At 47.5% G+C, this 12658-nt stretch overlaps 1 protein-coding gene across 1 annotated transcript in view; it reads left to right on the forward strand.

Annotated features, from left to right (window-relative positions):
• The window catches only part of LOC130108050 (protein polybromo-1-like), a 28059-nt gene extending 25287 nt beyond the window's left edge, over positions 1–2772 (forward strand). Inside the window, exons 28-30 of the mRNA XM_056274889.1 lie at positions 75–127; positions 374–587; positions 1882–2772. Of these exons, the coding sequence (XP_056130864.1) occupies positions 75–127; positions 374–587; positions 1882–2045 (431 nt within the window). The 3' untranslated portion in view covers positions 2046–2772. The remainder of the gene's footprint in view (positions 1–74; positions 128–373; positions 588–1881) is intronic.
• Positions 2773–12658: the final 9886 nt, after the last annotated feature.

Raw genomic sequence — 12658 nt, forward strand, 5'->3', positions numbered from 1 at the left:
AATAACAGAAAGTGGTATTGGGGAACCTGCCCCTAGTTGTTTTGAGACAGTATTTATGCTAAATGTCCTCACAGGTGGAACTGGCATAGGAGGAGGACCTGGAGCGGCAAACACCCATGGATCCCAGGTAATTTCGAATATGTATAGCGTAAGAGTAAACGCTGATGCTGTTAGTCAGATCAGTTTGTTCTAAGAGCTCAGACAATTAGATGAAAAATTCATATTAAGAGTACATTGAGTTCACATTAAATCATCCCTGTGCATTTTAACAAATGGGGTAAAAATCACCCATCTGTGTTTTTTAAAGTACCCCTCTGATTCCTCACATTGAAAAGTTCAAGTTTGAGTAGTAACAAGGTTATTCTGTCTCCAGGTGGCTGCGATGGGTCCTGGCCACCAGGCCCCACCACCATACCCAGGACAAGGACAAGTGGGACTACCTGCACTGCAGCAGCCCTCTACACCCATATTCGTTTCCCCACCACCCAAGCCCCAGCGCCTGCTTCATTCTGAAGCATACCTCAAGTATATTGAGGGCCTTACCGCAGAATCCTCCTCCGTTAGCAAGTGGGACCAAACCCTCTCAGGTATATTCTCTCCCTTTATTGCTTTTGATTGATTGATTCATTCATCTTCAGCCGCTTCTCCAGGGTCAGGTTGCGGTGGCAGCAAGCTAAGTAGGGCACTCCGGACGTCCCGCTCCCCAGCAACGCCCTCCAGCTCCTCCTGGGGGATTCCAAGGCGTTCCCAGGCCAGACTGGACATGTAGTCCCTCCAGCGAGTTCTGGGTCTACCCCGGGGTCTACTCCCAGTTGGACGTGCCCGGAAAACCTCCAAAGGAAGGCACCCAGGAGGCATCCTAATCAGATGCCCGAACCATCTCAACTGGCTTCTTTCGACACGAAGGAGCAGCAGCTCTACTCCGAGCTCCCTCCAGATGTCCAAGCTCCTCACCCTATCTCTAAGGCTGAGCCCAGACACCCTACGGAGGAAACTTGTTTCAGCTGCTTGTATCTGCGATCTCACCCTTTCGGTCACTACCCAAAGCTCATGACCATAGGTGAGGGTTAGAATGAAGATTAACTGGGTACTGAGGTACTGATTCTCATCCTGGCCAATTCACACTCAGCTGCAAACTGCCCCAGTGCGCCCTGGAGGTCACATTCTGATGGAGCCAACAAAACCACATCATCTGCAAAGAGCAGAGATGAAATTCTGAGGTTCTCAAAACGGACACACTCCTCACCTTGGCTGCGCCTTCAGATCCTGTCCATGTATATCACAAACAGAATCGGAGACAAGGGACAACCTTGGCAGAGTCTGACACCCTCCGAAAACATGTTTGACTTTGTGCTGAGGATACAGACGCAGCTCTCACTTTGGTTATACAAGGACTGGATGGCTTGTAGATTGCTTCTGAGCTATTGTAAATATGTCATTGAATATAGAACCAACCATCTACCTCTCTCCCCCAAGTCTTTTGTCTTGAATCAGACTAGCTACTGCTCACTTTGGCATTTGAAATATGCTTTTGCCTTGGTGTAATTTTTAATTTTTATGCTTCGACTTTGGAGATGTCACATGCAACAGTGAGATGGGGGGGGGGCAAGCCTCTGTTCTCTTTATTTGATTCTTTCTTGCCAAACTTTTATTACCCCAGATTTCCCTCCTGTTGAGGTCAGTGGGCTATTGAGGCTTGCATATGAATGCTGCCTTGGGTCAGGTTCATGCCTCATGTCTGAAATGTAGTAGTTCTTCAGTGAAAAGTTATTTAATGTGAAGTGTAGTTAATATAATTCAAAGATTGATATGAATATGAAATGTGGCTGACGAGGTTGGTATAACCCAAATATGAACGTGATGTATATTGTCTACTTGCAGTTCGAAAGAAAGATGTGCGCCTGACGAAAGAGCAAGAGAGTAGACTGCCGTCCCATTGGTTGAAGAGCAAGGGGGCCCACAGCACCATGGCGGATGCACTGTGGCGGCTGCGTGACCTGATGCTGCAAGACTCTCTGAGCATCCGCCAGTCATACAATGTGTAGCCTAGTCACACTCTGAGCCTCTGCTGCCGAGCCTGTCTGACAGGAAGGGGTTAAGCTCTCTAAAAGTGTCTGTTTTGTGTTGTAATGAAGTTGTGTTTGTGTTCATATGAACTGTGCCTAATGTTTCAAGTGGTTTTTTTCCAAGTTACATTTCAGTAATATTGTTCCAAGTGCATTATTGTTATGATTGTCATTCTGTGGTAGATGAATGCTTTCATACATTTAAAATGTGAAGACTCGAATTTGTGTTCATTTAAAATGTGTTTATGGTGATATTTGAAATGTGCCCGTTGACTTATACCTAATTATAGAAGACAAGGAATGTGGGAAAAATTAAACAATTGCACAAGTGTGTGTTAAATTGTTTAACCTCTCCTTGAGTTGAACAAATTGCACAAATGTGTGTTAAATTGTTTCATTTAAGGAAAGGTTCTCCAAAAGAATGTGCTTGTTGAAGTCCTTCATTTGTCATTCAGCTTTAGTAAAATTACTCGAACATTTGACATTCAAAGTGCTTGATTATTAAAGGAAAAGGATTTATTCAGTCTAATGTCCTGGTGTTTATCAATAACAAGGTTTCTATATTTGTATTATGTTATCCTTTTGAGATAAAAAAAGTAATCGGAAATGGCATGCTTGCTCGGTTTCTTTGTTATTGATCAGGCTTTTTCCAAAATTTAATAATTTTAATAAACTGCGTGCTTATTACATGCAAAATCTTTGTTATTCCCAACTAAAGGTGATGAAGTGGGCTATTCATTCATTCATTCATTCTTTATCCAAGCAGCTTATCCCAATTGGGGTCGCGGGGATGCTGGAGCCGATCCCAGCAGCCATTGGGCGGCAGGCGGAGAGACACCCTGGACAGACCGCCAGTCCATCACAGGACCCTATTTTAGCAGCTCAGATATATACTATATGTACAAGAGTATTGGGATACCTGGCCATTACATCTACAGGAGCTTTTATAACACCCCATTCTAAATCCATAGGCATTAATATGGAGTTGCCCCCCCCCCCCTTTGCAGTGATAACGGCTTCCACTCTTGTAGGAAGGCTTTCCACAAGATTCTGGAGTGTCTGTGGGAGATTTTGCCCATTCATCCAGAAGAGCATTTGTGAGGTCAGGCACTGATGTTGGACGAGGAGACCTGGCTTGCAGTCTCCATTCTAGTTCATCCAAAAGGTGTTCGATGGGGTTGAGGTCAGGGCTCTGTGCGGGCCAGTCAAGTACTTCCACACTAAACTCACCCAACCATGTCTTAATGGACCTTGCTTTGTGCACTGGGGCACAGTCATGCTGGAACAGAAAAAGGCCCTCCCCAAACTGTTCCCACAAAGTTGGAAGCATAGAATTGTCCAAAATGTCCTGGTATGCTGAAGCATTAAGATTTCCCTTCACTGGAACTAAGGGGCCTAGCCCTTAAGGGGCCCTGAAAAACAACCCCATACCATTATCCCTCCTCCACCAAACTGTCCAGTTGGCACAATGCAGTCAGGCAGGTAACGTGCTCCTGGCATCCGCCAAACCCAGACTTGTCCATTAGACTGCCAGACAGAAAAGCGTGATTCGTCACAGAACACGTTTCTGCTGCTCCAGAGTCGAGTGGCAGCGTGCTTTACACCACTCCATCCGACGCTTGGCATTGTGCTGGGTGATGTAAGGCTTGCATGCAGCTGCTCGACCATGGAAACCCATTCCATGAAGCTCCTGGCGCACTACTTTTTTCCTGATGTTAATGCCAGAGGAAGTTTGGAACTCTGCAGTTATTGAGTCAACAGAGCGTTGGCGACTTCTACGCACTATGCACCTCAGCACTCATTGACTCCGCTGTCTGTCTTTACGTAGTCGGCCACTTCGTGGCTGAGTGGCTGTTGTTCCTAAATGCTTCCACTTTTCAATAATACCACTTACAGTTGACCGTGGACTATCTAGCAGGGAAGAAAATTTCACGAACTGACTTATTGCAAAGGTGCCATCCTATGACAGTACCACACTTGAATTCACTGAGCTCTTCAGAACGACCCATTCTTTCTCAAATGTTTGTAAATGCAGACTGCATGGCTAGCTGCTGGATTTCATACACCTGTGGCAATGGGTCTGAATGAAACCCCTGAATTCAATGATTAAGAGGTGTGTCCCAATGCTTTTGTACATATAGTGTATTCTGTATTTCAAAATTCAATACCTCTCCAAGATCTTAAATCTCCTCACTAGATTTGAGAGTTTTGGTTGGTGTTGAGTATTATTTATGTTGATAGTCAAATATGTTGATAGTCAGCCCACAGTAAATATGTTGTGTTACTCTAGAGAGAATCATTCTTCATGATAAGAAACATTGCAATATTTGAGATTACTTAAGGTCTGAAACTATGCAAAAATGTGATGTGAACGTATAGTGTGTTGATACTGACCAACAATACATTTCCACCATTTTCCTAACTTTTCCTCAATTTCTAAGCTTTAGGATTCAATCTTCCAAATTCTCTTTCTATACATCTGCAGATGCTGCAGCTTTGCATATGTAACGGGGGCAGTCCTATGCTGTTCTATGCTGGTCAGCCTGCTGTACGCCCGTCACTCTCATCATTAGCTCTGCATTGTGTTCTATTTTGGGTGGGGCCCCAGGTGTTGTGGGGGGCCCTCAGTCTCTCATCATCATCATCATGATCAAGGAAGGAGGGGGGACACACAGGACTCTATTTGGCCCACCTTGCCATTTATTTTGGTTTCAAACCCTTCGACAAACGTCCAGTCCTCCAGCTGGAGCGGTGTTTCTTATGGACGTGGGGGTCGAAGCTCAACCACTGCCCGGACTTCACTCGTGTGCGTTAGAAGGAGAAACCATCCACGGGACTCCAATGTAAGAAAGGATAAACAAGTATTTTATCCCACAGCTTGCAGTATCTTCTTACAGGGATACTCAAGGTTACGTTCTCCTCAACCAGCAAAACTGTGCTACGGTAAGAAGCACGCGTGGCTCGGCTCGATCACTGCTTGAGACTCCTCCCACAAAACAAAAATGGCCTCTCCCGCGTTCCCTCTTCCGTGTACCCACAAGACCTCTCTCTTAAAGCGACAGTACAAGTATATGACGGTCGTTATAAAACATACATAAAAGTAAATAATGACATAAAATAAAATGTAGTAAACACAAATAACAGCACACAGACAGGATTTGGTGATATTTCATACTCAAACAAAATAAAATAAAAACATTAATTTTAACCTGGTTACATTCACCCCTCCTGAAATTCACCAACATCCTGACAGCAGGATAAAAAGAGAAAGAGGAAAGGAAAAGCCCATCACTGACTACTGGCACAAGTGAAAAAAAGGACCTAGTCCTCCAGTCAACTTAGGAGCTACCTCGGTTACGAGGTCCAGAAAATAATGAGGTTGATCAAGTCTCAGAATTCCCTTAGATCAATGTGACGCCTGATACGCCACACCATGCACTTGGCCCAAAACAACCCTGTCTGATAGACACCTAATAACTCACATTAAACTAGTTTGAATGACTCCAACCTCCATCAAAGTTCAAACCCTCACACTCCATAGAAATGGCATCTGAGCCATAGATTCTATTAACCTGTTCACTGACCTCACCACCCTCCCTGTGCGTGTCCTAAACCAACCATCGCTCTCTACTTGTGTGCGTGAGACAGTGCGAGCTGCAACATCTGTATCGAGTGAGGGTGGTGCCCCTGTGTGCGAATCAGTGTGAGATATAACACCTACATCGAGTGAGTGTGATGCCTCTATGTGTGGTGCATGTGTGTTGTGTGGTGCGTGTGTGTTGGGTGGAGACTGAGCAGTGGCCCCCACAGGACTGACTACCAGACTAGACGGAATGAACTCTTCCGCTTCTGCCCACTCAGATCTAGGCGAGTCTCCAAGTGATGAGACTGCTAGCCCCACTGCATCCCCTGAGACCGTCAGGCCATCTGCACTGTCCTCCTCATCGGACTCTGCGCAGTCAAGCAACTGACTGGTTGTACTGGACTCCTCACCCTGATCTAACTCAGGAAGAAGCAAGAAGTTGACCTCCAACAAACGGTTCCTGTGCACCACCCTGGTGTGCCCCTCTGCATCCTGAATCTTGTAGACGTGGATATTGGGGTTGACACCGACAACCGTGTACACTCCGTTCTCCCATTTGTCAGCCAACTTTCTCTTCCCTCACTCACTCTGGTTCGCAACCAAAACACGATCCCCGACAGACAGGACAGTGCCCTTGGCGTGTCTGTTGTACTGTCGCGCCTGATGCTGCTGCTCAGCCGTGGAGTGCTTCTGAGCGATCTCCATTGCACTCCTTAGACAGGAAAGCAGAGACTGAGCATAAGAGTCATAGTCAACAACGTGAGGGTCATGCAAAACCTGCCTGAACATAACATCCACCGGCAGTCTTGGGACACGCCCATACATCAGGAAGAAAGGCGCGTAACCCGTGGTCTCGTGAACAGTGGCATTGTACGCGAGCGTGAGAGAATGGATCTGCTGAGGCCACTGTTGCTTCTGTTGAAGCGGAAAGGAACGGAGCATATTCCCCATCGTGCAATTAAACCGCTCTGTCCCGCCATTACCCATAGGATGGTAGGCCGTCGTGTGGGACTTCGCTACACCCGCCAACCTGAGAAGCTCTGCAATCAGGTTGCTCTCAAAGTTTGTGCCCTGGTCAGAATGTATTCTCTCCGGAAACCCGTAAACACAGAATACATGATCCCAGAGTTTCTTGGCGACCTGCTTCGCTGTCTGATTGGCGCAGGGGAATGCGTGAGCAAGCTTAGTGAAGTGGTCAGTAACCACTAGGACATCGACCGACCGCTGCTTACTGTCCTCAGCGGGCCAGAAATCCATACACACAAGCTGCATCGGTGCGGAGGTTTTAATGCTCTCCAGGGGCGCGCAAGCAGCTGGCTCTGGGGTCTTCCCAACCACACATCTCCGACAGCATCTGACATATGCTCTGATATCCCTCTCCATGTCAGGCCAATAAAAACGCTGCCTTGCAAGAGAGAGAGTACGGTCCTGGCCCTGATGACCAGCGTGATCGTGGATGCCAGACAGTGCCTTGTCTTTCAGACTCAGAGGTAAAACCTACTGAGACCTCCTCTGCTTGGACACTGGGTCCTTTGTCACCCTGTACAAGACACCATCATTGACTTCCAACTTCTCCCACTGTTTCAACAGCCTGAGGACCTTCTGGTCAGCACCATGCCTCTCACGTCTCGATGGCCGCTTCCGAACAGCGACAAAGGGCAACACCTTGGACTCAACCTGAGCTCCTCGGTGGATAACATTGGCAGTGTATCCTGACCGCCCAACAGATGCTGAACGTGCTGGACCAAACTGAGTGCTGTGAATACTGATGCATCAGGCCAGTCACATTTGGCTTGACAAAAAGCCTTGACCTCAGTTGCATCACAAGCAAACCCAGATCGCGCACTACTCACTGTTTGGGACTGGCAACTGAGTCTGAAAACATCCTGCACAGAGTCCCCCTCAACCCCGTCGGCTTCCTGAACAAGGGCCGGGTAGGGCTCCCTAAGTAGCCTCTGACTGACGGGCTTGGAAAAAGGGTCGCGACTCAACGCATCCGCCACCACGTTTTTCTTCCCTGGCAGGTGTTTGAGATCGAAGGTGTAAGACGCCAACTTAGACACCCAGCGGATCTCACACGCGTCAAGCTTCGGCTTCATTAGGAGATAAGTCAGCGGATTAGTATCTGTCCAAACGGTGAAGCTTTGACCCTTCAGCCAGTGGCTGAACTTTTCACAAACACTCCACTTCAGCGCTCGAGGACTTCCGGATAATCCCTTTCTCCTCCATATCAGTGAGAACCTGTCTCAACTTCTGATAGTGGGCTGGGGGAACCCTCCTGTAGGGCAAGCGAAAGGGGCACTCATCCACCAGATGGATGCGATGTGTGTATCCTGTGACCTCGCGACAGTCCAGAGAGTCCCTGGAGAAGATGTCATGGTACTCGGTGAGCAGCTGAGTGAGCTGGGACTTGCATGCCTCACTAACCTGACAGGAGCTGAGGTCAATGTCACTGAGTCCGAGCTCTGACAAACTCCTAGCCGGCTGGACAGGGGGACAGGCACTACCTGTGGCGTTGGACTCATGCCTCCCTGCAACTGATTGCAGTCCCTGGAAAACATTAAAGTCCTCAATCGCCAAGCATGGAAACACATCAGCCAACTTGCAGTTCCTTTTCAGCGTGATGACTTTGTCAGATGGATTGACAACAGTCATGGGTACCCACCTATCACCCCAGAGCGGTGTGACAAGTCGACCTACGAGGACACCGCGTGGCATGGCCTTGGAGTCTGTCGGCTCCACAACAACAGTGCTTCCAGCTGACATAGGCACCTTAGCAGGAAGTCTGCCCCAGACTAGGTGCTCGTGCCTCGGTAAGAGTGTCACGGCCTGGCTGAGCTTAACAGTACCTATCTTCTCAGGAACTGCACCACCCCTCCAGCGCTCTACATTCGTGAACATGGACAAGAACTGTTCAACGTCAGGACTAGACGGATGTTCCTGTCTGGACGCGATGTCCCAGTACTCAGTACCACTCTTGAGTACATGGGCCACATGTTTAATGAAGTTTGTGCCGACTATCAGATCATCATGCTGACCGGGCACGACCAGAGTGGGTATGACAAAGGAAACACCATAAAGCTGCATGTTGAGGTCATAAAAACCATCAGGCCTAGTCTCCAGACCACCGCAGCCAATCAAGACAATGTTCTCTTCAGGCTGCTGCTTCTCAGGTAAAACACCCCCAGAGCGGAGCTTCTCTACTGCATTTTCACTGATACTGCATGACATAGAGCCAGTATCCAACATGCCATTAAGCTGCACACTCTGGTTGACAAGAACAGGAGCATAGAACAAGTCACTGAAAGCCTGAATCCTCTGTGTCGCCTGAATGACCATACGCGAACCCTGAGGTGCTTTGGCACACTTGTCTTCATACAAGTGAGCCAGGTCGGAGACATCAGTGAGGGATACATCTACATTACCCACACCATCCCTCTCTAGGTGTGGGTTTAGTAGTTTAACGGACGAGACTGACGACCAGCTCTTCCACCAGGCTGAGAACGGAGCTGGTTGGGTGGCTGAGGGTGAGGACAGTCCCTCTTCCAATGACCAGGAGACAAACAGTTTATACATCGGTTCTCCCGGCTGCAGTGGGAAAATGTGGAGTGATCCGGAGACTTACAAACCCTGCACAACCGCTGCGGTGCGTCTGGCACCTGCCCTGCGGCGCTAGCTGGCGGTTGAGTCTGCGTCGGTGTCCGGACTGCAGCGCTAACTGGAACCTGAGTCTGCATTGTGACCAAACGGTCTAGCAAGCTCACCAAACTCCTCATATAGTCATCACCGCCAGAGGCAGGTGCGGGAGACGGTGTAGGAGACCTTGCACAAAATGGTGTAGGAGATGACGCATGAGCCGGGACGGGAGTGGCACCACCGGCACGGTCGTGTTCAAGTCGGGAGCCACGTCGACTACAGGGACATGAACCTGTGAATGGAACCTACGCTCTACCGCGCCTGCTTCACGTTGTCTACCTGCAGCAACACGGGACTTCCTCTCCAGCATGTGCTCATCAAGCCTCTCTTGGATCTCGCTAGCAGACCATTTCCCTGCGGACTTGAACTTAAAAACATTGGCAAGAGACTGATCTGGACAGTGTTTGATAAACATCATGCTTACCTCGTGGCTTGGCTCTTCAATACTACGGCCCTGCCACTTCAAGCATTCGTCAGCCACCTCCACTGTCTTATTAAGCCTAATCCAATACTCCATAGCGTCCTCACCTGGCTTGGGCAGCGTACTGTAAAAGTCCGCCAGGGGCATGCTCGAGTATGTGAGGTCACTAAAGTGTTGCTTCAGTACATCAAAAATAATGTGGGGGTTCGCTATGTGGTCGACAGATGTGTTGCGCAGCTTTATCCTCACCACGTCCCCTGCTTTCCCCATAAGCTTAGCTAGAATCTCATGTGACTGCTCACTAACTGGAATGGCTCGCTTCCTCAAATACAAAGTCATGAGGCTCTCCCACTCATGAACTGTAAACTTATCAGAGCTATCGCCCCTGAAAATAGGAGGCTCCCTAGCGTCTGTCTGCATTACTACTCTAACACTAGGCACTGTCTCCAAACGCTGTTCAGCAGACCTAGCACTGTCTGTGTGTGTGTTTCTAAGCATTTGTTTTTCCTGTAGCTTAGCAGTGATTGACTCTCCTATCTTCTCTGCTAACTGAGTAATGAGCTTGGCTAACTCACCCACTGGCTGCTCGCTGTTACCTAGCACAGCCCCTTCGCTGATACCTGGCCTGGCCCGTTCTACGTAGCATGTGGAGGTGAACTGAGGAGTGCCAAATGTGGTCGGGTCTCTAGGTCCTGGTGCTCTGGTGTCTGGTTCCCCGCCCTCTAAGAGCTGCCCGAAACTCCTACCTACACCCAGCCGTAAATCCCCACCCACATCTAACTGGTACCCCCTCTCCATAGCACACTGGCGGTCCAAAAGATCCTGATCAGCAATGTTACCGCCACCTACATACGAACCACCCTCTGCCATGTTCCTACCTCTAACACTCAGATAAAATAAAAAATAAAATAAAAAAGTGAAAAGCTCAATTCATTTAAATAATTGAATCTAGAAAGCACTAAGAGATTGAAACAATCACATACAATCAAACAAATTCACCAATAGATTAATCACATATGCATATATCTAGTAGTCTACATCAATAGATTATTCACACGAGTCCTTCAATCACATCAACATTAACTTTTTTTCCTTTTTTTTTTCGTGTGTTTTTCTTCCTTCAATATATACAAATGTCCTGTTCACAAGCCCAGTCCATGGTAACCACAGCTATGACTGTCCAGTGTCCACACAGCTCAACTCCAGTCCACTGTAACATGAGTGTACAGTCTATAGAAATACCTGAGGACGTCTGGGGCTTGATGACGACAGCAGCCTCCCGCGGCGAGCAACTGATGTCGCTCTCAGGATCCAGGAGAGTCACGGCACCAATGTAACGGGGGCAGTCCTATGCTGTTCTATGCTGGTCAGCCTGCTGCACGCCCGTCACTCTCATCATTAGCTCTGCGTTGTGTTCTATTTTGGGTGGGGCCCCAGGTGTTGTGGAGGGCCCTCAGTCTCTCATCATCATCATCATCATCATCATCATGATCAAGGAAGGAGGGGGGACACACAGGACTCTATTTGGCCCACCTTGCCATTTATTTTGGTTTCAAACCCTTCGACAAACGTCCAGTCCTCCAGCTGGAGCGGTGTTTCTTACGGACGTGGGGGTCGAAGCTCAACCACTGCCCGGACTTCATTCGTGTGCGTTAGAAGGAGAAACCATCCACGGGACTCCAATGTAAGAAAGGATAAACAAGTATTTTATCCCACAGCTTGCAGTATCTTCTTACAGGGATACTCAAGGTTACGTTCTCCTCAACCAGCAAAACTGTGCTACGGTAAGAAGCACGCGTGGCTCGGCTCGATCGCTGCTTGAGACTCCTCCCACAAAACAAAAATGGCCTCTCCCGCGTTCCCTCTTCTGTGTACCCACAAGACCTCTCTCTTAAAGCGACAGTACAAGTATATGACGGTCGTTATAAAACATACATAAAAGTAAATAATGACATAAAATAAAATGTAGTAAACACAAATAACAGCACACAGACAGGATTTGGTGATATTTCATACTCAAACAAAATAAAATAAAAACATTAATTTTAACCTGGTTACACATAGGAGCCCTGACGTGGGGGTAGGTTGTGGTTGGGGTCAAGGGTAGGGTTAGGGATAGGGTTTAGGGTTTGGGGGAAGGGGGGTCTTGTTCCACAGGCCATCATTGTCCCCCACCGAGACAAGTCTACCTCCAGTTTAGGCCTCTAGGACAGTGGTTCTCAACCTTTTTGGGGTCCTGGACCCCCTGCGTATTTTTGATCTACCCTGAGGACCCCTCCACCTGATCTTGGGGGAGGGGGGTTGCAATTTGATAGAAACAGTAGAAACTGCATTTTAAATTGCATTATAGCATTTATTCACTCTTTGGGGCAAAAATAAGAGCTTTCAGTTGTAACTTAGATATAGTTAACAAAACAGAATTCTTATGCAGTAACTTTCAGATATATGTAACAAAACAGAATATGTATTCAGTAACTTTCAGATATATGTAACAACAGAATTTTTATGCAGTAACTTTTAACAATGCAAACGGGAGCGAGATCTCTTATTAAAATACAATAAATTACACTTGTGAAACAGATGTAATTGGAGAAAAAAGTCCTGTTACCCTTTATAGTTTAGGTAGATAAAGGTCTCAGTCACATTTGAGTAAAATAATCCTATTTCTATAAATGTCATAGGATCTTTTTTTTAAAGATATTTTATTTTCACGGACCCCTTGCAATTACACCACGGACCACTAGGGGTCTGCGGACCCCCGGTTGAGAAACACTGATATGCAGTTCCCGTTTCTGTGTTATTCAACTTCATATGTTCTGGGACACATCTGCGACCTCACACAGTGAAGCGAGCTAATTGATCTTAAATGCAGTGGTGCAGCAGTATGGAGTT

Source organism: Lampris incognitus, chromosome 2, assembly GCF_029633865.1.
Source record: "Lampris incognitus isolate fLamInc1 chromosome 2, fLamInc1.hap2, whole genome shotgun sequence".
Classification (NCBI taxonomy): domain Eukaryota; kingdom Metazoa; phylum Chordata; class Actinopteri; order Lampriformes; family Lampridae; genus Lampris; species Lampris incognitus.